This window comes from Strix aluco, chromosome 15 (assembly GCF_031877795.1).
Source record: "Strix aluco isolate bStrAlu1 chromosome 15, bStrAlu1.hap1, whole genome shotgun sequence".
NCBI lineage: Eukaryota > Metazoa > Chordata > Aves > Strigiformes > Strigidae > Strix > Strix aluco.
This window is the reverse complement of record NC_133945.1, coordinates 7,571,063-7,595,035: the sequence shown is the minus strand read 5'-3', so window position 1 is coordinate 7,595,035 and position 23,973 is coordinate 7,571,063. Positions and strand designations below refer to the sequence as shown.

General features: G+C 55.8%; 3 protein-coding genes across 4 annotated transcripts; 2 read left to right on the top strand and 1 right to left on the bottom strand.

The window, feature by feature from the left end:
- The first annotated feature begins 128 nt into the window (after window positions 1-128).
- Window positions 129-10,281, top strand: SMCR8 (SMCR8-C9orf72 complex subunit). The gene is made up of 2 exons (XM_074840750.1): window positions 129-2,726; window positions 5,470-10,281. The coding sequence occupies exons 1-2, from the start codon at window positions 373-375 to the stop codon at window positions 5,921-5,923; spliced, it is 2,808 nt and encodes a 935-aa protein (XP_074696851.1). The 5' UTR covers window positions 129-372; the 3' UTR covers window positions 5,924-10,281.
- On the bottom strand, window positions 10,127-18,637 carry SHMT1 (serine hydroxymethyltransferase 1). 2 transcript variants are annotated; one of them, XM_074840751.1, is made up of 12 exons: window positions 18,588-18,637; window positions 16,200-16,324; window positions 15,505-15,650; window positions 15,081-15,196; window positions 14,831-14,991; window positions 14,605-14,686; window positions 13,232-13,444; window positions 12,838-12,954; window positions 12,346-12,468; window positions 11,515-11,631; window positions 11,240-11,350; window positions 10,127-10,877 (listed from the first exon to the last, which is right to left on the bottom strand). In XM_074840751.1, exons 2-12 carry the CDS (start codon window positions 16,299-16,301, stop codon window positions 10,708-10,710), a joined length of 1,458 nt encoding a protein of 485 aa, XP_074696852.1. In that variant the 5' UTR covers window positions 16,302-16,324; window positions 18,588-18,637; the 3' UTR covers window positions 10,127-10,707. The 2 variants fall into 2 exon arrangements, with proteins under 2 accessions (XP_074696852.1, XP_074696853.1); XM_074840752.1 differs by lacking the exon at window positions 18,588-18,637 and adding an exon at window positions 17,490-17,897.
- Window positions 18,638-18,895: 258 nt separating this feature from the next.
- LOC141930210 (chemerin-like receptor 1) lies at window positions 18,896-22,817 on the top strand. The gene is made up of 3 exons (XM_074840753.1): window positions 18,896-19,269; window positions 19,585-19,708; window positions 20,734-22,817. Exons 1-3 carry the CDS (start codon window positions 19,085-19,087, stop codon window positions 21,835-21,837), a joined length of 1,413 nt encoding a protein of 470 aa, XP_074696854.1. The 5' UTR covers window positions 18,896-19,084; the 3' UTR covers window positions 21,838-22,817.
- The last annotated feature ends 1,156 nt before the right edge of the window (window positions 22,818-23,973 follow it).

The following is a 23,973-nucleotide window of genomic DNA, read 5'->3' as shown; positions in this document are numbered from 1 at the left end:
CACGGGACGGCGATGGTTTTAAAAAAAAAAAAAAAAAAAGCCAAAAAGCGTAAAGCGCGAGGAGGGGTGTGGCGACTGCGCTGGGTGGCGGGGTGAGAGGTCGCGGCGTCATGTGACCCCAAGATGGCTGCGGGGCTGCGACGCCCGTGAGGGGAAGCGGCCGAGCGGGGCCCGGTGAGGCAGCGGGGCCGGCGGCTCTCGGCCATGGCGGAGGCGTGAGGCAGCGGCGGCGGGAAGAAGGGGCTGCGGCGGGGGCCCGGCTGCGGGCGGGACGGGGCCGGGGCTGCGGCGGGGCCTCCCGCAGGGCCCGGCGGTGGCGGGGGGGACCGGAGGGGCCTCGCTGCTCCATGTCGGTCCCCTCCTGAGGGAAATATGATCAGCGCCCCTGACGTGGTGGCCTTCACCAGAGAGGAGGAGCTGGAGGATGAGCTGTACAGCGAGCCGCCTCTGCCCGAGGAGTACTCGGTGCCGCTCTTCCCCTTCGCCAGCCACGGCGCCAACCCCTGGGCCAAGGTCGCCAGCTCCAAGTTCACCCGGGACTTCATCCTTATCTCCGAGTTCTCGGAGCAAGTGGGGCCCCAGCCCCTCCTGACCATCCCCGATGACACCAAAGTGTCGGGCACTTTTGATCTCAATTATTTTTCCCTCCGGATCATGTCAGTGGATTACCAGGCTTCCTTCGTGGGGCACCCTCCTGGCTCTGCCTACCCGAAGCTGAACTTTGTGGAGGACTCCAAAGTGGTGCTGGGGGACTCAAAGGAAGGGGCCTTCGCGTACGTCCACCACTTGACTCTGTACGACCTCGAAGCCAGGGGTTTTGTGAGGCCCTTCTGCATGGCCTATATCTCTGCTGATGAGCACAAAATCATGCAGCAGTTTCAGGAACTCTCCGCTGAGTTCTCCAAAGCCTCCGAATGCCTAAAGACAGGGAACAGAAAAGCTTTTGCTAACGAACTGGAAAAGAAACTGAAAGATCTCGACTACACCCGGACTGTCCTGCACAACGAAACTGAGATACAGAAGAAAGCCAATGACAAAGGGTACTACACAACCCAAGCCATCGAGAAGGCTAACGAGCTGGCCAGCGTGGAAAAGTCTATCATCGAGCACCAAGATCTGCTGAAACAAATCCGGTCGTATCCCTACAGGAAGTTGAAGGAGTCTGACTTCCACCCCTATGAGCCGGAGCGTGCGCTGGATCAGGCCAACGCAGCCTGTGATCAGGACCTGACTACCTCCGACCTTGCTGAGCCCGGTGAAACGCACCTTTATGCTCATGTGCCGTCCTATACCCCCAAGCTCATCAAAGCGAAGTCTGCCAAATGCTTTGACAAGAAGCTGAAGACGCTGGAGGAACTCTGCGATATTTATTTTTTCACCCAAACCCTTGACCAGTTGCAACAGATCGAGAGGACTTTCAGAGGTGACATGTGCTACCTCCTGACAGACCAGATCAGCAGGGCGCTCTTAAAGCAACAAAGCGTAACTAACTTCCTCTTTGAGGATGCATCTTTTCTGGATGAAAAACCACCTGAAAAACAGTACAGAGGCTGCCAGGGGCTCAGCCAAGATGCCATCGATAGGAAGTGTTTGGAAGAGTTCCCCGCTCCTAAAGTGATCATCAGCCTGGGATCCTACAAGTCCAGCGTGGAGTGCGTGCCCATCAAGATGGAGCAGGAAATCGAGGACTCCCAAGAACCCAAAATGACCGAGTCCGTCACATTCGAACACCAGGAGAACCTGGACTATCTTGATGCAGATATTAAAGGCAGCATCAGTAGTGGTGAGAGCATCGAGGTTCTTGGAACGGAGAAATCTGCATCTGGCTTGACAAAATCAGAGAGCCAGGCCAGTCTGCCCATCAGCCCCAGTCCCCAGGTGGTCAGGAGCAAGGTGGGCAGCCGGCGGACCGTCAGCGAGGACAGCATCGAGGTTCTCAGCACGTGTCCCTCCGAGTCGCTCATCCCAGAAGATTTCAAAGCGAGCTACCCAAGTGCCATTAACGAGGAACCTTACGTGGATGATGAAGAGGGAGGCCTTCATTTCGCCTCCAAACTAAACCTGGACAACGCCGACGAGCAGGGAGACATTTCAAAACAGGAAAACTTGGTGCAGGTTGATTCTGCCTGTTGTATTGGGAAGGAGAGTCCCAACTTCCTCGAGCCTCTGCCTGACCTGGGACAGAAGCCCTGCGACGAGGACGGGGTGGTCAGGATCCCCCCACAGCCGTACCGGCAGGCCGAGCAGGGGCTGCGTGGGAGCTTCGGGGGCTTCCCCTCCCGCGACGGCATCTCGGGGGGGCTCCTCCCTTACGAGCTTGACTCACGCTACCTGACAGGCAGCAGGGAGGTCAGTAAGAGCAGCCTGGATGAGTGCTCGGACTCCACGAGCTATATCAGCAGTGCCGCCTCCACGTGCTCTGACAGGACCCCTTCTCCTGCTCACCCCGCCTGTCAGGAGAGCGAAAGGCACAAAAAAAAGGCCGGTCAGAACGCGCTGCGGTTCATCAGGCAGTACCCCTTCGCTCACCCCGCCATCTACTCCCTGCTCAGCGGGAGGACCCTGATCGTGCTGGGGGAAGAGGAAGCAATAGTCAAGAAGCTCGTGACGGCGCTCTCCATCTTTGTGCCAAACTGTGGCATTTACGCCAAGCCTGTGAAGCACTGGGTCACTTCCCCTCTGCACGTTGTGGATTTCCAGAAGTGGAAGCTGATCGGTCTCCAGAGGTAAATCAAGGATCTGTTTGCTTTATCGGTGTCGAGGTGTATGATAAAAACTTGATCTCCTAGGCAGGAATTTCTGAGGGGAATGGGTGCACAGGGGAGGTCTCTGTCTAATTAGCTACACAGCTGCCATGAATTTCTGCTTATGGGATATATTTTGAAGGGGGGTAAATTTGTTTTTTTATATCCAGCCTCACTTGAGAGTTAATATTTAAAACATCTGCTGGGCGCTTGCTGCCTGGCTCATACTAGTTATTTGGCCAGGAAGTTTCCCTCTGGTTTAGGTCTTCACCTGGCAAAGCACAAAACAAAGACACTAGTCCTGCTGGTTTTCTGGTCTGATAACAGAGTGCTCCTGGAGTCCCTGCTTTCCCTGTCTCCTGCCAAAACTCTTCTGACACTTCTAACTAGAATTTTGTTTTTGAAATGGATACTTTGATACGGGGAGGGTGTTTCCTCGTGGACCCTAACAAAGAGACAATGCGCTGGTGATGAGATGTGTTGGCGAGGGTGTGCTGGCCAGGTGTTGTGGGGAAGGGCAGCGGCGTGGAGGCTGCGGAGCTGCTGTGCTCTTTTTGAGGGACTGCAGATGGACAGGGCCTTATTTATAACAAGCCTTAGTGCGGGGGAAAAAAAGTCTGTGGAGCTCAGCAGGCTGCGGTGTTGGGATTGCAGTTCAGATGCAGAGGAAACCTGCTCGGGGTGAGGACCATCGCGAAAGCAAGCACCTCTTCCCCAACCCCCAATCCTGAAACATGGCTTCACAGTTTATATTAACAAATAGCAGTTGCTCAGCTCTGAAAATTTTGGCCCTGCCTTTGTTGCTGTTATGAAAAGGATTTTCTTTGTGTGCTACCAGGATGTGTTTGGTGCTTGGGGTGCAGGTATGACAGGGAATGGCCGTTGCTGTCACCAACACGGAAAACATGAGTCAGAGTGGCAGCCCAATGCTCAGAGCTGCGCTGGAATAGCTCCTGAAAGAGTGTTTTGGAGCAGCGTGAAGATCAAAATATAGAAACGTGCTTCCTGAGCTGCTGAGTATTGCATTGCTGCGGGTTGCGATGATGAAATTATCCTAAGCCGTGAGTTTACCCTCATTTCTGTGCTCAGGAGGCAGGGTGACAGCTCTGCCAACAGCTGCTCCCAAACTTCTCTGTCTGTCGGTGAGGTTTTTAAAAGCCCTGAGTGTTTACTCGTTGCTCAATGTTTGTGGTTAGATGCAATTTTTATAAACAAAAGTTGGTTGTTTTTTTTTTTAAGAACTGCTTGTAACATGTGTCAGTCATTTAAACTCTCCTCCGCGGAATGTTAATTAAGTGTTGAGTTTAACGTGGGTGCTGTCAGTGAACCATTTGTACAAGGGCTTTGGGAAGGAATTTGGAGGCTAAATTAATTTTTCTGGTGAGGGTGCTGCATCTCCTCAGGCCAGACGCTGCCTGGGCACAGGGGCAGCCCTTGCACCGGCAGCTGGGGCTCTGGTTTGAGGCTGGGAGCTGTATCTCAACCGAGCGATTTTAACCCCGCAAAATTGAGGAGCAGAAGGTAGAGTTTGCGTAGGCTTGTAATTTGCGTTGAAATAACATTAATTTAGGCTTTTTGTGGTATGTTGTGAACGTGCTGTGCGTTTGCACCTGAGTGAAAAAGGCCCAGGCTCAGCCAGGGAATATTCTGGTTTAAGGATGCTTCCCTTTTCAAAGGAAGGGCAGAAGGTTTTGCTCCGCTGAGGGCTTTGACCACCTCAGAGCAGCCCCCTCCCAAAATAGCGCTATGAGGGGAGAGTGGAGCTCTTGGCAAGGGGGGGCTGCTTTGGGTTTCTGGGTCTTTGTGGTCACATCCAGAAGCTACCAGCTGCTGCAAGATTTGCTTCCGTTCACCAGAGATGTCCTATCGCTCCCTTTCCGTGGGGCCAAGGGAGGAAGCTGCCCCAAAGCACGTGGTTTGTGAAGCAGCGTGCACATGGTGCGGATCAGTGCACGTGGGGGATCCCAGGAATTGATGTTTCCTTGAGATCTGGCAGGCTGGAGGGACAGGGAAGGGATCCTACCCCCGGACTCGGCACTGGTGAGGCCGCACCTCGATGACTGGGTTCAGTTTTGGGCCCCTCACTCCAAAAAGGCCATTGAATGACTCGAGCGTGGCCAGAGAAGGGCAACGGAGCTGGTGCAGGGTCTGGAGCACAGGTCTGATGGGGAGCGGCTGAGGGAACTGGGGGGGTTTAGTCTGGAGAAGAGGAGGCTGAGGGGAGACCTCATGGCCCTCTGCAACTCCCTGAAAGGAGGGTGCAGAGAGGGGGGGATGAGTCTCTTGAACCAAGGAACAAGCGCCAGGACAAGAGGGAATGGCCTCAAGCTGCGCCAGGGCAGGGTCAGACTGGCTCTTAGGAAGGATTTCTTTGCAGAAGGGGCTGTTGGGCGTTGGAATGGGCTGCCCAGGGCAGGGGGGGAGTCCCCATCCCTGGAGGGGTTGAAGAGTCGGGTTGACCCAGCGCTGAGGGATCTGGTGGAGTTGGGAATGGTCAGGGTGAGGTTCATGGTTGGACTGGAGGAGCTTCAAGGTCTTTTCCAACCGAGATGATTCTGTGACTATTTGGCCATTCTCTCCCATGCTAGACTTTATTTGCCCGCAGAGGCTCTCGCACCAGCTCGTGAGCTAGAGGGAAAGCACGCGCGATACAGGGGCACGGACACAGGCTGCTGCTTAACTGTCTGGTTCCCTCTGGCTGTGACCTCTCCCCTTGCTGTTTCAGGATGGTGTCACCTGCCGGGGTGAACATGCTGCACGCCCTGAGCCGCTACAGCCGGTACGTCAGCATTCTGGACGCCGACAGTAAGACTCTCCGCTGCCCGCTTTACAAAGGCACCTTGGTGTCGCGGCTGGCAGACCACCGCACGCAGATCAAACGAGGAAGCACCTACTATATGCACGTCCAAAGTATCCTCACCCAGCTGTGTTCAAAAGCCTTCCTCTTCACCTTCTGCCATCATTTGCACCTTCCCATCAGCGAAAGGGAACCAGAGGAATCCGTGGTGAATCGCAGGATGAACTTCCTGAAGCTTCAGCTGGGCCTTGCCAACGAAGATATCAAAATTGTACAGCATTTAGCTGAGCTGCTGAAGATGCAGTACATTCAGGAACCCGGCCAGGGGGTGAACCCCTTGCTCAGATTTGACTATGTTCCCAGCTTTTTGTACAAAATCTAGCCTTGCGCGGGCTGTCTGCCCGTGTCCTCCAAGTCTGACAAAGCTCATCCGTGCTTGACATTGACGCTGTCTGCAGTAGCTCTCATACGTCAGGAAGGGGCGAAGAAGCTGATGTGTTTGCACGTGTCTCTGCTCCGCAGAAATCTGTGTCCGAGGGACCGGATTTCTGTGTGGTTCCCTCTAGCCAAGAACGTAGATGTTCCATCACATAAAACACCAGGCGCTCTGTTTTAAAGTGTTAGAAGGGGCACTGTTAACTTTGCAAACGTATCGTGGCAGCATCCCAGGGGGATTCTGGTGTGGAGAGAGAGGTGGGCTGCCTTGGGGATAAATATTTACTAGTGTGCAGCCCCCAAAAATAACGCAGCATTCCGCACGCTTCTGCCAGAGCCCTAAATGCTGTTGGTCCCTCCTGTGGAGCCAGGGCGGAGACCAGAGGGGAGATGTAAAGGCCACGTAAAGATTTTTAATCCACTTGTGTCTCATGTGAGTGTAGCTCGGAAGCTCCCTGGCAGGGTGGCAGCTTGCAGTTACCCGTCTGTGTGCAGCGGTAGCGGATGGTGTGTCCCTTCCTGCATTTTTCCGAGTTTCCTGGCGCTTCCCAGGACAGGTTGTCCCTGGGCAGGCGGGAGCACGCTGGAGGCTCACGTGTTTCTCTCCAGAAAGCGTTTGCTCGTTTCTCTCAGCGTTGTTAAAATCTGGAATGTGGAAGGACTCCTTAACGCCGGCGAGCACCGAGGCGCCCGCTGCTGTGAATGTAGAGCACTGTGCCTTGTTAATTTGTCACATCCGATTTGCCAGGTGACCTCCGAGAAGGACGGGAGGGAGACTGGGAATCCTCAAAGCGTCTGAGCTCGGGGGCGGCCTTTTAAAGGAGAGAGGGGAACTGAACAGAGTTGGGGGGGGGGAGTGCTCTCATTTTTAGGTGCTTTTTGTGGTGGGGAAACAGTGCAATTCAGCTGAAGCCACACTGTGAGACAGCAGCTGTTAGAGTGGACTCTAGAGTGCTCAGGAGAGATTGGGGATGAATGTACTGGATTTGTTGTATCTGAAATAGTTTGGTTGGGGTTTTTTTTTCTTTTTTTGTTGGGGAGTTGACTTTTGTGCTTTGCGGTAAAGCAGGGTCAGCGTCGCTGCATGCTGCTTCTGGCTGAGCCTTCGTCATGTCTCGACTACCTCTCCTGGGGAGCTCCTGGGTAGCTCTGGATGAGGCAGAACTGCCGCTCTCTGAGCCCGGACGCTGAGGACGTTCCTTTCAGAGCTTTTGTGCCACTGCCTGTGCCATAAAGGTTGTGCCACCGGCGTGGTGACACTCCCAGATTGTTCCTGTCAGTGCCGAAAGCCTTGTGCCTGGGCACAGCGTTTCTCTCTGGAGTCTCGTAGGAGATGCTGCTCCTCGGCCACCGGTCCCGGGCTGCTGTTTGCTCTGTCCAGTGCCACATGGTGGTAACAGCCCCCATGGTACTTTTAAGCAAGAAAAGCCTTGATAGGAAAGATGGCCTTGGGTTTATTTGTTTTTAGTACTCTTCTCATGATGGAGTCAGAACAGCTGCGATCGTACAAGATCAGCTGTTGTGTTGATTTATTTTATTTTGTTGGGTTTTTTTTTTTAAACCTCTGTTTATTGTGCTGTTGTGAGGCCGTGCTGCGGATGAGCACCATGTTCCTTCTGTGCCCCAGGAAGTTTCTGTGTAGGGACTGGGCTTCGTCAGCATGAGTTAGACCCCACTGAAACTTGTGCTGCTCCGCAACCTCTGTCCCGAAGGCGGGGAGGCTCCACGGGGAGGCTGTCGTCCAGCGCCTGCGCTTCCGTACCGCTGCCACCTCTCCCCTGGAAAGGGCTCCCTGGGTAGCATGGAAGGTACAAATCAACAGGGCAGAGAGGCTGGTTTAAAGTGTTAGTGGTGTTTTTCTGGTGGTTCACAGTGAGGCCAGCTCAGCCGCACCCGTGGTGCTCTCCAGAGGGATTTCCAGTGCCAGGGGTTGCTTGGGATGGTGTTTTTAGGTGGCGGTTGGGAAGCGGTGTGGCGTCGCCCGTGCTGAAGGCGAGCGGTGTGCCCGTGCGTGGGGCTGCATGCCTTTACAGCCTGGGTAAAGGCCTTTTCCTTTCCTAACTCTGTCCTCCTGTTGCGTGTGAACTGGCTCTGATGGCGAAAGATTTCTGTGTCCGTCGAAAGCGCCTGTTTTCTGGAGTGACTTGAGGTGTCCCCTCGTCGATTCGTGTGCACCCGAACGGCTTCCACGCTAAAGCTGACGCAAGATTCCCCGGGGGAAGAGGCAGCTCAGTCCATGACTAACGCAGGTGACACTGGGCAGACACAAGCTCCCTCTGGAGAAGTGCTCAGCACCGCAGCTTGTTTCCGGCTGAAACACGACCTGATGCTATTTGGGTTTGAGGAGGGAGGGATGAACTTTTTTCCAGCTGACTCACATCTTCCTCCAGGCTGCCGGCGTGGAGCAGGATCGATGATTAGTGTTGGCTGATCTCTTAGTCACGGTGGTCTCGACCTGCGGTGTTCAGCTGCACTCAGAAATGGATAAATAACTCATTTCTCTCTATCAAACCTGTAGTATCAGCAATACTTGCACTACCGCCCATCTGACCTGCTTCATCTCTCTGCCACAGAGCAGCTCGGACTTGCAAGGAGGCCCCAGGGGCTTGCTGGGACATTGCCCCGTTTCAAAACCGGGAGCTCTGCGCTATCTGCAACTGGGCTCTTAAGCAGGAGCTGTGGGGAAACACCCTGGAGTGCTCACGGCTCATGGCTGGGTGACCCCTGAGCTCAGGCTCCAGGAGAGGAGGAGTTACACCACGCTGGGGCACCTCAGCGCAGCCGGAGCCCAACCTGCCCGTGTCGGTGGCAGAAATCAGGGGGAGTCCGAGCGCAGCTGGAGGTTCGGAAGCTGAATTCCTCTTTGCTCAGTAATTTCTCCGTCTGACCTTCTGATCCTGTACAGTAATGATCCCTATATCGGCACTTTAAGACTTTCTCCTCATCTTCACTGTGTTACCTCACAAGTTCCCGCTATTAGCAGACTTACCACGAGTTCCCCCCACCAACAGCTGCAACGAATCTCAGCGTGTGTGTTTGCCGGTTTGCCCCGCACCGCCCGAGCGCCGCGCGCTGCCGTCCAACCATCCTTCCGCCACGAGCGGGGCCGGTTCCTCGCGGCCCCCGTGCAATACTCGCCGGCCCTCGGCCAGCGGGGCCACGCGTGGCCCTCGCCCGCTTCCGTGAGCGCTGCCAGCATGCCCCCGCCTCCTGCACGGCTCCCTCCTGTCAGGGAGGGGAGGTTTTAAGCTTGACTGAGAATTCATCAGAGCAAAACTCTCCCCTGGCCGGGAGCGCAGGGCTCCTTTTTCTTACCCCTCCGCTTTCCTGCGTTAACGACTCCGACTGCCAACTCGACGCTAGCCGGCGGCTTTCAGATCCCACCCCGAGGAGGGTCAGCCATAGGAGCGGGTGATAATAACCTGCCACAGCTTTCATTTCTCAGAGAATAGTGCTCGGATTTTCTTTCATCCAGTAGCAATCACTTCTAAGCAGCTCCAAAGCTGCCTTGCCTTGATTAGGGAGGTACCGCCTATACTCTAGCAATATTCACCATTTTGTAAGGGGTGGGAGAGGCGCGTGAGGGGTGAGAGCTGATGGCTCTGTAACCCCCAGGCCAGTTTTGGGGTTTTAGGGGAAGTGGGGGGGCCCTGAGCCCCCCGGTCTGATGGTGGGTGACTGCCCACACTGCGGATTCAGCGTCTCAGAGAGCTGGGCAGGACCCGGGGCTTGTAACAACGCTTTGAAAAGGCTCCTGGTAATAAGGCACAATGAGAAATTTAACGAGCTGCCTTGCGCTGCGCAACGGACCGTACCCTCAGATCGGAGGGGTCACAAACCCACCGCACGCTGCTCCCCGAGGCGCGTTGTCACTGAAACACAGGGTACCCGGTCCTGCTGGCCGCCGGCGCAGGGCTGGGGCTGGGCTGCCAGGAGGCTGTGATGAATTCTCCCCTTATTTTAAAGCACTGTATCCTATTACTGCATGTCGAGTTCCGTGTGCGTGCCCGTGCGTGCCGAATGCTTGCGTCGGTAGTTAGAGCGAGTGTGACCGGGAGAAATCCAAGAAGCATGTCTTAGTGTCGTGCTGTAGGTGTTACTGCACAAGAGTTTAACAGATGTTAACACCAAATGACTAGTCTGAGAAATGTACTTTTAAAAAAAAAAAATTATTTATTTGGGTTCAGATATTTTTGAAATACAAAAAAAAAAATTGGTTGTATTTTTTAAAGCTTATAATTCTTGTCATACATTGTGGTTAAATTCTTAATTTTACCGTGCTTATTAAAAAATGGTTCTACCTAAGCTTTGTGCTCAGAGGTCTGAGAAATTACTGGAGATGCTGGCTGGGACGGGACGGCGAGCCCAGGAGGGCGCGGGGGGCAAGGCTGGGCTTTGGCAAAGCCTGCAGAGGGGTGGCTCCCACCGAGGCAGGACCCCCCTGTCCCTCCTGTCTGGGGGAGCACAGGCAGGCCTGCCTAAGCCTGCCTAAACCTCGGCTGCCATTCCTGCTGCCAGCAAGTGCAGGATCGGACCCAGCCCTGGGGCTGAGGGTTCACCTGTAACGTTTAACGGTGAAAGGGCCGGTTCCCCCCACGGGGCGGCTGTGCTTAGGGGGTGTCCTGTGCCTCAAACAGGAGGGGAGAGGTGAGTAAGAGCTGAAGAAGGAGCCGCTGCTGGGAGAAGGCACTGAGGTGTTGGTGAGCGTCGCACCATCCCGGGCGTTTCCCCTTACAGGACAGGCAGCCCCGGGAGCGGGAAGGCTGCGGCAAAGGCCTCCACCTCTTCCTTCAGGGCCTTCAGCTCCCCCCGGTATTTCTCCTCATCCAGTTTCTCCTTGAATTCCTTCAGCGTGGCCTTGGGGCTCATGTCCTTCTGCACGCGCAGCGTCAGCTCGATCCCTGCCAGGACAGGGCAGGGGGGGACGCGTGGGTCAGCCCCTGCTGCTGCAGCACCCCAACCTGTGCCTGCTCCCTGAGCCACGCGGCAGGGTGGGAACGGGGCGGCGAGGGACCTGCTGCCCTGGTGTGGGACAACTGGAACTAGACTGGGAAAAGGTAAGAGTTTTAATCCAGGCTTTCAGTGGGGAGGGTTTGGCCGGTCCTGGCTGTGACCAGATGTTCTCTCCCACATCCAGATGTGCAGGTGGGAGGGTTACTCCTCGCTCTCACCAGCTACTGAGGGAGCCGCCCAGTTTGTGCCCCCTTGCCTGGAGGAGCCGCCCTGGCCCCCTGCGGCCCCGCACGCACCCCCCGGGCCTCACCTCTGTGGATGTACTGAGCCACCACACGGAAATTGTCCTCTCGGAAGCCGCGGGAGGTGAGAGCCGGCGTTCCGAACCGCAGGCCGCTGGGGCGCAGGGCGCTGATGTCACCTGCACCAGAACAAGTCACACGTCACCAAAACCAAGTCCCCGAAACTCTGTGTGGTTCCTAATTCCTCGGGGGGGACTGGGAGCCCTGCAGGAAGCTCTGCGCAGGCTATGGGAGAGCCCCGGCGTGCAGGGCTGGACGCAGCAGAGCTCGTGGGATTCCTCACCGGGGCACGTGTTCTTGTTGCAGGCGATGGAGCAGATCTCCAGCACCCGCTCAGCCCGGCCGCCGTCCGTGCCCCTGCTGCGCAGGTCCAGGAGGATGAGGTGGTTGTCGGAGCCCCCTGTGAAGAGAGGGGGGTTGGGGGGAATTTGTGTGTGGGATTGGGGTAATCGCTGCTCCCATGTGAAACTTCAGTGAAAAAGGCTTGGGATTGCACCAAGGCCTGCCCCTGGTTTTGGGGGCAGAAGCAGGCCTGCCCTTGGGAAAGAAGATCAGGGGGCTGGAGCAGCTCCCCTGTGAGGACAGGCTGAGAGAGTTGGGGGGGTTCAGCTGGAGAAGAGAAGGCTCTGGAGAGACCTTAGAGCAGCCTCCCAGGACTGAAAGGGGCTACAGGAAAGGGTTGTAGGGATAGGATGGGAGGGAACAGTCTTAAACTGAAAGAGGGGAGATTGAGATCAGATCTAAGGAAGAAATTCTTCCCTGTGAGGGTGGTGAGGCCCTGGCACAGGTTGCCCAGAGAAGCTGTGGCTGCCCCCTCCCTGGAAGGGTTCAAGGCCAGGTTGGACGGGGCTTTTGGGCAACCTGGGCTAGTGGAAGGTGTCCCTGCCTGTGGCAGGGGGGTGGGACTTAGATGGTCTTTAAGGTCCCTTCCAACCCAAACCATTCTGTGATCAGGAAGGGGCACTGCTCAAAGCAGTTTTTCAGGTATCCTGAGGAATTGTGACAGCAGAGCCCTCCCCATCACATCCATACACATGCTGCCCTCGAGGCCTGGCTCAGACCTTGGGCCACACACAGGGATCAGCCCCGTCCCGCCGCCGAGACCCGTCCTCACCTGTGACGATGTCGTAGCCCAGCTCCATCAGCGCCGCTGACAGCGCTTTGCAGTTGGTGACCACCTGCTGCTGGTAGGCCTTGAACTCAGGCGTCATGGCCTGCCGCAGCGCCACAGCGATACCTGGGGAGGAAGGCAGACCCGGGGGGAGTTTTTGGGGGCTCCCACTGCAAAAGCTGGCCGGGGATGTGTGGCACTGCCAGCAGAAGTCACCCTGAAAGCTGAGTGAGCTGACAGACAGTCCCTTCCCCTCATCAGGCTAGTGCCATGAGCTAAAAGGCAGGATGGGAAAAGCCAGGCTGCTCCCTGGGCAATGCTGGATCAAGCCGGCTGCTCCTTGCTGCGGCTACGATGGCTACCTCCAGGCTATGAGCCCCTCGGGGCAGCTGGAGCCCCCCGCACCGCTGCTGGGGGCCAGAGCCCAGCCAGGACATCTTTGCTGGCTCCCTTTGCCGTCCCGTAGCTGGCAGCCAGCCTGGCAGAGACACGTACCTGCGATGGCGTGGTTGTGCGGGCCTCCCTGCAGCCCGGGGAAGACCGCCTGGTTGATGAGGCTCTCCAGGTTGTAGAGCGTTTCCTTGCCCGTTTTGGGGTCCACACTGCGGGTGCCTGTGGGAGGAGAGGGCAGGGTTACCCAGGAGGCAGCTCAGCCTCCCTGCTCCCATGAGCTGATTTCCCCCTCTGGCCTCTCAGAGCAGAGATGGTGGTTGTTTCTCTTCAAATCTGGGCCACAGTTAGCCCGGAGAAGCTCCCCAGATGCTCTCAGGAGGCCCTGGAGCTTCCTGCCCTCCCTCCTTCCCAGCTGGAGCAGGACGGAGCTTTAACTTGCAGCCCCCAGCCCTGGCAGGGGGAAGGTTTCTCCCGGCTCCCCGACCCGCTCAGGCACCTTTGCGGTAGAAGATCATGCCGGCCCTGCAGCCCCGCAAGGTCTTGTGGGTGGTGGTGGAGACAACATCGCAGTGGTCGAAGGGGGAAGGCACCACGCCGGCAGCCACCAGCCCGCTGATGTGAGCCATGTCGGCCATGAGATAGGCACCGTTGGCGTCGGCGATCTGCCGCATGCGGGCGTAGTCCAGGTTGCGGGAGTAGCAGCTGACGCCTGCAGGGAGATGAGATGTGGAGGGGACAGGAGCGGATGCCCGAGGACCTTGGGGCAGAGCCAGGTCCAGCCCTACGATGGGGACAGCCCCGCTGGGGACAGCGCACAAGCTCCTGCCAGCGTGGATGTGTTTGGGGGTGTCCCCCTGGCACAGCAGCATCTGTGGGTGCCTTGTTGGAAGAGTGGGAAAAGCAAAACAGCAATTTTTTTCCTTAATACCTAAAACCAAATGTTTTCCTTAATACATGGTGCCCAGAACAAACACAGGACAGGATGGAGATCCAGTGATTTCTGTTGCCATGGCACCAAGGAGGAATGCAAAGCAAGGTGAAGGCCGCGCGGTCCCGTTCTTTCACTTCTCTCAAGGAATATTTGACACAACTAGACAGATTTATCTCCTGCTCTTCTGCTTTTCTCAAGGAATGTTTTGCACAACTCTGCAGACCTTATCTCCTGTTCTTCCTCTTTTCCCACAGCAACTGTGCGCACCTTGCACCGAGGAATGTGCTGTGTGGTTACTCAAGAAACAATGGCCTGACCACAGTCCCAGCCACTCACACATACACACTTCGATAAATACTACCCCAAGTTTGTATCTAACTTGGGGGGACGAAAATCCGGCACCAGATTGGAGGGACAGATCGACGGGTTTGTGCTCCTCACCCCCCCCCGCAGCAGGGATGCCTTTGGGTAAGATTTGTGCCCTCGGCTACGCCGAGTGATTACCCAGGAATTAAGTGTGTGACTGCGATCGTTTTTGTGTGTAGTGTTATAAAGGCAACCTGCAGTCTGTGCATTTATCGTAGGCAATCTCAGAGAATCTGTAGATGTTGCACAGGAATAAACCGTCCTGTTTGGGAACCTGACTGCTGCTCTTGAATGCTGCCAGACCTACAGCACATGGGCTGTTTGTGCATCTGGTGTCAGGCCTATAGTCACGGCCATAACTGCCATAGCTATTAAGAGATAAGTCCAGCCACCCCTAGCCCCTCTAATCTCTGAGGACCAGCTAGAATGCAAGGGGATTTATCTCTTACCAAGTTAATTCATTACCTTAAATGCAACAGTGCCCGCAGGTTTACCAGGGTGCTACAGGCCTCTGGGAGCCACCTTCACCCAGGGTGTGTCACCAGGGAGGTTGGAAAGGGTCTGATTCTTACCTGCTATGATCAGCTTGGGGTGGAAGAGACGGGCGTTCTCCTCCAGCTGGTCGTAGTCAATGTAACCGGTCTTGGGGTTGACCTGGGAGAGGAAGAGGAGGGTTCAGCCACCTTGGTGTGGGTGAAGATCAGCTGCAGTGTCATCCTGCAGGAGAAAGTGCTGAGACCCTGATGCCAGTACTTATGACAACCGCGTCCTGGCTCCGGCTGGAGCAGCTCTCGTTACCTTGTAGGGCATGGACTCGAAGAAAAGAGAGGTGGCCGAGATCTTCTTCTTGTCCGTCATGAACCCATGGGTGAGGTGGCCGCCGTCAGGCAGGTCCAGCCCCATGATCCTGCCATGGGGCTCCACCAGGGCCGTGTACACCGCAAAGTTTGCGGGTGAGCCTGCAGCAGGAGCACACCGGGCTGGTTACAGGTGCTGGGATGGGCAGAGGCCGGTGCAGGCGGCCTGGCTCTCCCAAGCACCCCATTACCTGAGTAGGGCTGGACATTGACACCCCACTTCTGGGGGTCAAGCCGGTACGCCTGCAGCGCTCGCTTCTGGCACAGCCTTTCCAGCTCGTCTACGAACTCCGTCCCGCCGTAGTACCTGTCGGTAAAGGACAGGGCAGGGGTTAAAACCAAACTCATTACTCAGAACAGTCCCTGTGACCAAGCTGGGGAGAAACCGGGGTGATGCCGTGTTTGCAGCTGCCACCGAGACAGGAGACATGACGCCGCTGAAATTGTCCCATGCGTGGCCAAGGACAGATGCTGAGAGGATTGGATCCCTGGAGGAGCTCGGCTGCCGGTACCAGGACATCACTTCCTCTCGAGGTGAGATTTGGCAGCGTGGGTGGTTCCCCTCCCTTCCCTGCGAGGGTTTGGGTTGGGTGGGACTTGGCCCCAGCCCCGTACCTCTGTCCTGGGTAGCCCTCGGAGTATTTATTGTTCATGCAGGATCCCAGGGCCTCCAGGACCGCTCGGCTCGCAAAGTTCTCTGATGCGATTAACTCCAGCCCCAGCTTCTGCCGCTGCTTCTCCTTCTTGATGATGCTGTGCACCTTTGGGAGGGGAGAGAAACAGCTTCACCCATGCCAGCTCTGCACGGAGACATGGACGCTCCACCATAGGGGATGCACCCTTGGAGGGGAACAGGGTGATGGAGAGGGGCCTGGAAAGGTGCTGGAGAAGGGAGATGAGATCCCTCCTTGGTACCGCTGATCTCAAACTGTTCATATGTCCAGTCACAGGCCATATTTTGGGTTTCTACCTGCCAGAAAGCTGCCAGATAATTCAGCTGTCATTTGGGCTCAGGAGTCAAGGGCAGCTGCCACGTGGCCTGGTGGGCTGGCTGCTCTGGTGTGGACGTTAGAGCTTCCAGCAGAGCAATAGATGCGAAGTTACGACCATGTTATCTGCAGATGGCTGAAGGATGCCCTCCCTCTCCCCCTCTCGCTGCAGGCAGAGAGGACACGGAGGATGGATGGATCCCACCAGCTCCCACCGGTCTCCCTGCCACATCCCTGACTGGAGGAGGTCAGCAGCCCCACGGCTGTCCTGGGGGGGTGAACGAAGCGGCTGCTGGGCAGGGGCCAGGGAGGGGTTCTCACCTCTGGGTCGTTGCTTTCGAGTGGCTCCATCACCATCTTGTTATGGGAGGCCCAGAGCTCTGCGCTGGGGAGGCCCCGCTCGCCTTGTGTTGACTTTGCCATCCTCCTGCTGGGTCCAAGGTCGCCTGGAAGAGGAGGGGTGGGGGGTTGTGGGGTGATGGCAGGGCTGGGGGCCTCCGCCCTGCGTCCGGCTGCTCCCAACCCACCTCCTCCCCAGAAACACAGAGGGACCAGCCACAGGCTGGGGCCCACTGAATGAGGAAAACACAGACAACTGTCAGGCTTCCCCCACTGATTTAAGACCAGTTCATTAATTATAGTGCTTTGATAATTTCTGATACGCTCCCATCACTGCCCTGCCTGGGCTCCCCCCACCCAGCTCTGCAGTGCCTGGCCAGACACTTGGGGACATGATCAACCTGCGCATGTGTTGGAAGCGTGGGAAAAGCAAAACAGCAAAAAACCTGCAAAACGCCCATTTCCTTGACACATGGTGCCCAGAACAAACACAGGACAGGGTGGAGATCCAGCGTTGCCATGGCACCAAGGAGGAATGCAAAGCAAGGTGAGGGCTGCGCAGTCCCGTTCTTTCACTTTTCTCAAGGAATATTTGACACAACTAGACAGATTTATCTCCTGCTCTTCTGCTTTTCTCAAGGAATGTTTTGCACAACTCTGCAGACCTTATCTCCTGTTCTTCCTCTTTTCCCACAGCAACTGTGCGCACCTTGCACCGAGGAATGTGCTGTGTGGTTACTCAAGAAACAATGGCCTGACCACAGTCCCAGCCACTCACACATACACACTTCGATAAATACTACCCCAAGTTTGTATCTAACTTGGGGGGACGAAAATCCGGCACCAGATTGGAGGGACAGATCGACGGGTTTGTGCTCCTCACCCCCCCCGCAGCAGGGATGCCTTTGGGTAAGATTTGTGCCCTCGGCTACGCCGAGTGATTACCCAGGAATTAAGTGTGTGACTGCGATCGTTTTTGTGTGTAGTGTTATAAAGGCAACCTGCAGTCTGTGCATTTATCGTAGGCAATCTCAGAGAATCTGTAGATGTTGCACAGGAATGAACCGTCCTGTTTGGGAACCTGACTGCTGCTCTTGAATGCTGCCAGACCTACAGCACATGGGCTGTTTGTGCATCTGGTGTCAGGCCTATAGTCACGGCCATAACTGCCATAGCTATTAAGAGATAAATCCAGCCACCCCTAGCCCCTCTAATCTCTGAGGACCAGCTAGAATGCAAGGGGATTTATCTCTTACCAAGTTAATTCATTACCTTAAATGCAACAGCATGGACCAAAGCATATCAGCACTGTGAGCAATGCCTTTCCCTCTTGCTCCCTGTGAGTCTGTGAGTCTTAGAGCTTCTAAGAAATGCTATCAAACACCCTCTTGGACAGAAGGGTGTCTTATTAAAACTGCTGTTTAGCTTCAAGGGAAGTTAAGTGATCACACCCCCAGATGTCAATTTTAATGCACATTGCATTCCCCAGCACGCTTAAACCTCTCGGCTGCTTTCCCTTGTGCACGGCCGTGAGGGCAAACCTGCCCCAAACCCTAACTGAAGCAAGCGCAGCTTGTGGAGCTGAGCCCGGAGAGGCAGCAGCTCTGCCTCAGCTTGACTCTGTGGTGGCACACGTGATGCCCAGGGCTGGCAGCAGCCCCCCAGCCCCTTGATGCGACCGCTGCTAGCATTATAATGCAGAGCACAAGCTCCCAGGCAAGCATGACAGCCCAGCTTCTGCCTTGGCTGAAAACAATGCATCTTTTTACTCATTAACCCTGCAAGGCCAGCGAAGGGCCGTGAGCAGGTTATTAAGCAATCACATTTAGTTTGCTTGTGCCAGGCTACTGAAGTCTGTTCAGCATGGGCCTGCTGTGTGCTGCAGGGACACCCGGCCACCCTCCTGCCCGAGCCTGCGGCCTCACTGTCAGGGAGGGAATCCCCACTGTCAGAAAAGCAGGACTGGGATAAGGAAAGGGCAGGGTGCAGTGCTCTGGCTTCGAGCAGGACGCACCCAGCGCTTCTGGCAAACCTGCAGAAGGCTCGAGGGGGTGCAGAACTGCAGCCATTCCCCATGCAGGATGAGACATCCCCCCGTTTCCACCCTCGTGGCGGGACACCAGCCCGGCCCTGGCCATGCACCTGCTGTAGGGACGAACCCCAGCCCTGAAGGCTCCATCCCCACCCGGCTGTGCACCCACCGCACCCCGGCTCCATCACCTCCCGCATCCCTGACAGGCTCTCGCTGATGCGCTTCCCGTGCCCTGACACGGGTGGTGGGGAAGCAGCGCTGCCTGCCCGGCCCCCACCCCGCAGTAGCCCCTCCCCACCCCGTCCTGGCCCCGCACGGCCCCTACTCGCCCACCGCACCGAAGCCCGGTCCCGGTCCCGCTCCGCCACCGCGCGGGAACCCGCGCACCTAGCATAGACGGCTGGGACACGCCCCCCTCTGCACCTCGACCAATCAACGCCTCGCTCCGCCCCGGTAGGCCGGCGGTGGGGATGGAGGGTGGGGGGGAAACACGCTCCGACCAATCAGCGCCGCGCTCTTTCCCCTCCCCGCGTCCTATTGGCCCGCGTCGAGGCGGGGCTGGCGGCGCTGCCAGCACGTGGCGGTGGGGGCGCGGGTGTCCTTGACCGGAGCTGGGGGCAGGGGGGGGGGGACGACTCCTCTGCTGTCGTCCCTCTTCTGTCACCCCTCCTCTGCCGTCACCCTTCTGCCGTCATCCCTCTGACATCACCCCTCCTTTACTGTCACCCCACTGCTGGCGCCCTTTTGCCGTCACCCCTCTGCCATCACCCCTCTGACATCACCCCTCTGCCGTCACCCCACTGCCGTCACCCCACAGCCCCAGCCCTTGCCTGCCATGCGTGCCAGGGGGGTGGGGGGGTTCCTCACCCCCAGCCCCAGGGGGCTCCCAGCACCCCACAGTGCCTCCCGCCTCCCCCATGAACCGGAGGACCAGATGCCCCCCGCCACCCCGCACTGGGCCGGGAGCGCTTCCAGCCGCCCTCAAGACCCCAGGCTGCTGGCCAAAGCCGGGCCTCAAAGGCGAGCGGGCATGCTGGGCCACAGCACCGCTGCTGTGGGGAGCCCTGCCTGCCCTGGCGCCCACCCTGCCATGCCCAGGGGGGTGTCCAGGAGCTCGCGGGGGGGAAGGAAGCTGCCGCGGGGGGAATAGCGGCACAGGCAGGATTTGGGCTGAGTTTTCCTCATGCTTCGAATTCAAGTTAGTGGATGGGCTTGGGTAACCGGCCCCAAGGAGCCTGCGCCTGCCGGGGTGTCAGGGGTTAACTCAACGCACCACAAATTGAGGAACAAGATTTAGGGAATGAGGGATCCTACTAAATTCCTCGTGATCCCAAGGCACGGGAAAACGGGACAAGGCAGCACTGAGTCACCGTGGAGAGGAGCAGCGTCTCGAAGGGGACTCAGCCAAGAGGCAAAACCACCGGCCGTGGGCAGAGTGGCGAAGGAGTGCGGCACCACGGTGAGTCCTGCGGGGTGCCAGGGCGGGCAAGGGGAATCGCAGGCATGTTGGGAGGGTGGTTTTTTGCTCACGGGCTGACACCAGGGTACACTGTGAGTACCATTCTGCCATGAGAGTGCACCTCCCTGGAGGGTACTTGGAGCAGGAACAGTCTTTTAATCTTCATCAGTCTAGATGGCTTTTGCTGTCTTCATTTGTTGTTGGTCATCCAAAGAGGACTCGTCACAGCCGAGGGATCTGGGTTCTGGTGGTTCTGCTGTGGGCCGATGCCGGGTTGCCGCTGTAGGCTGGTTTTGTTCTGACAGCGCCTGACATCAGCAGCAAAACCCGGGCCGGGTTCTCTGGCTGTGGCGGTTTCTGTGACGCGCAGAGCGGTGTCAGGGTCGTGTGGCCGCATGCAGGGCACTGCTGCATGGGGAACACTGCCCTGAGCAATGCCAGCCCTCTGCCCCACAGTGCCCGGGGCTGCAGAAGCAGCTGCAAGCAAAAAATCTTCTTTATTATTATTATAATTAATTTCCTGGCTTAAAATGTCTCTCGGGACAGCAGGCTGGCGGTCAGGGTGGGTGACGAGCTTTGTGGGGACCTAGGGACTTCCCGTGAGATGTGTAATTGGTTTTGTCATGATGGATCCCTGGGTTTCCACTGGTAGCAGTGGGACTCTGAGCTGTCCTCGCGGTGGCTGAGCTTCTGCTCAAATGTCTCCCCTGCTCAGTGGTACCACCCATTCTGGGAGATGTTCAGGATCAGATCAGCCCAAGACATCCACAGGCTGTCCTCTTCCCTGTGTCCTGGTTCACTGGGATCTTGCTCAGATGGCTTAAATTCCTCGTGCCTCACAAATATTTATCTGCTGTTCTGAAGCCTTGAAGATGCTATAGAGAAGGACAGTTGTTATTAAGTTCTATTAAGTGGATATTCTGGCTTTGTATATACATTTTGTGTGCAGTTGCTAGCAAAGATTTTCACCTCCTCTGAGTTGTAGGAGCTGCAGGTAATAGTGGCGTGTGCTGTTATGATTTCAGGACTCCAGCTTGCTGGTGATGGAGAGCGTCTCTTCCTCCCCTTCACCCTTCTCTGCCAGTTCCCCAACTGTACAGCCAGAGAACTCCACTGCCCACGACTTCTACTCCGGCCTCCAGAAGAGCATGCACGTCCTCTCCATGGTGGTGTACAGCATTGCCTGTTTGCTGGGGGTGACGGGGAACGGCCTCGTCATCTGGATCGCAGGCTTCAAGATGAAGAAGACGGTGAACTCCATCTGGTTCCTCAACCTGGCCATTGCTGACTTCATCTTTACCTTTTTCCTGCCCCTCAGCATCGCCTACACCGCCCTGGGCTTCCACTGGCCGTTCGGGAAGCTCCTGTGCAAGCTGAACAGCACCATCGCCTTCCTCAACATGTTTGCCAGCGTCTTCCTCCTGACAGTCATCAGCATGGACCGCTGCGTTTCTGTGGCCTTTCCCGTCTGGTCTCACAACCGCAGGAGTCCGGAGCTGGCGGCCAGGATCGCACTGGGGACCTGGGTCCTGGCTCTCCTCCTCAGCTCCCCGTACCTCGTCTTTCGGGACACGGTGGTTGGTTCCAGGAACATCACCAGCTGCTATAATAATTTTGCGCTGTCCGATGACTACTCATCCGAGGCAACGCGGAGGCTGTGGAGGATGCGGCATAAAGCGATGATTATAACGCGATTCTTGTGCGGGTTCCTCATCCCTTTCACGGTGATTCTCATCTGCTACAGCATCGTCGCTGTCAAGCTGAAAAGGCGGCAGTTAGCCAACTCTGCGAAGCCATACAGAATTATCATTGCTGTCACAGTCTCATTTTTTCTCTGCTATTTCCCCTATCACGTCTTCTCCTTGCTGGAAATATCCAAAAACTCCTCCAGTCATGAGATGAAAATGGCCCTTTACATAGGGATCCCCTTGGTTTCCAGCCTTGCTTTCTTCAACAGCTGTATCAACCCCATCCTGTACGTATTTGTGGGGCCGGATTTCAAGGAGAAGTTTCGCCAGTCCATCCTGTCGACCTTCGAAGGGGCCTTCAGCGAGGAGTCGGTCCTGGGCAGCCTGACCAGCAGGCGAAAGTCCAGGTCTGCTTCGGAAGTGGAGGTCCCGAGGGTCTGAGCGGGCGCTGGTGTGGAGAGGGCAGCTCTTTTCTCTGCAATTTCCCTCCTTTCAGAGCTATAGTCACAGGACTGTGGGCTGCAAAGGGCTGTGCATGCTAACAAAGTGTGATTTGATGTTTTGGAGGTATCTCAAACCTACTATGCCTTCATATGTTATGGAAATTAAACAACCAGCTGGAGCTGTGGCAGAGTGGGAAAGTCAAAGTATGTTTTGTTCCTTGTGCCATTTCCTCGGCTGCCTGGTTTCCCTGCACCTTTTCCATTCCCTAAGGTCCATCATACCTGGCAAAATGTCTCCCTGGCTGACTGTGCTGAGAGGGCAACCACAAGCACCTCATCTTTGCTGGGGTTCCACCAGGGGGCAAAATCGGGTGCAGCTGCACCGGCAAGTATGGCTGTGCTGGCTGAGTACGGCTGTGCCGGCGGAGTACGGCTGTGCGGGAGGTGTATGCCTGTGCAGGAGGTGTATGGCTGTGTGGGGGGTGTACAGCTGCACCAGCATTTCAGCTGTCCAGAAGAGAAAAGGAGGGAGAGAAGAGCTGTTCCAGAAGTCCCCTGTAATTAAATCAGTAAAGAAATACAAAGATCCTTTCCCATGTATCTTTCCAGTCTGATGCATGGGCTGCTAAAGGTTAAGGAGAAAATAATTAAAAAAAACCAAGCAGCTTGAACATGCAGTGGGATCCATCCAGAGGAACTCTTACACATATTTTAAAGAAATAGGGTTAAATGAAATGGCTATATGTATTTTTGTAGGGTCTGGAATAACTAGTAAGACACACATCTTTTCTCTCCCCAGATGTGTGGCAGGACAAATTATTGGTTGTGCTCCAGTTACTCAGGTTTGTTGCACAGCAGAACTATTTCTGAGCAATGCTTGTCTGCGTGACATGTTTCTGGCCCTTAAATAGAGGAGATCTGACATTTTGTACTGTTGGTGAATGAATATTAAACGCCATTAAACTTATGTAAAATGTACACAGCCTGTTGTGTTGCCTGTGTGATACAACACTTGTTGATCCAACCTGACTGAGCATGCTCATCTTCGGTAATAGAACAACTAGATAAAAAGATCAAATACGCAGAATTTGGAAACGAATCACTGGCATTAGCAGCAACTCTCAGGACTGAAGCAGACAGGACTCGACCTGGGCGTGAGGACTTGCCTGGGGCACTCTGTCCATGCGGATCTGATTGGCAGCCCCGAGTTCTGGCTCATCGGTGGGTTTCAGACCTTTTGGTACATTTGAAAACCAATGGTTTGGAGAAGAAAGGAGAGCAAGTGTGGCTGAGCTGGGTCTGGTCAAGTTTCACATTTGCAGACTGCTCAGGATGAAGATGGTGGGGGCTTTCTTCCCAGGCTTGATCAACCTCTAAACTGCTTTAGTTTTCATAGTAGCAAACGTTGGTCACGTAAAAGGGAACGGCAGCGTTGCGGTGCTGTTGTTCCCAGCTGAATGAGCAGGTGACTGTATCACCCCTCCCTCTCCTGGCCTGCCCAATCTGCCTGTAAAATGGCCCAAAATACCATTTGTCCCCTTCATCCTGCCAAAAACCCCCCTTGGAACCTCACTGCTCCGACGGCTGGAAAATCTCTGACTCACAGCCTGAACTTACATATTTACACGTGCTTCACTATTCTGCGTGGATGACACTACTGGTGAGAGCTGTCACTTGAACATGTCAGGGATTAATTATGGGTCTGCGGGGCCATGCAATATTAAATGAAGGTCGTGATCCTGCAGGCATGTACTTAACCTTAAATTCATGCATAAACCTGCTGAGAACAGGGAATGTAACAAGACCATCCATATGTCAAGCATGAGTGAACAGAGAAATTTACCCTTTGCCACAAATTGCTGCCTGTCATCCAGATAAAACTGCAATGTTTGCTATGCAGCATGCAACTCCAGGGCTATTTACTTGCTCCTGGTGGTAAACTACAGCATCGATTGCCATGTCAAGGTTGTGCAGAGCAGCGTTTGCTCTTTCTGGTTTTCCTTATCTGTTTGCAGAGCCCACGTAATTCCTTGTGACAAGAGTCTCTGGGAGTGTTGGACCAAGGCCTTGGACTCCTGTCGTGCCCCTCTCCTCACCCCGGCACCCTTGAAGGTCAGGACTTGAAGTATTGACC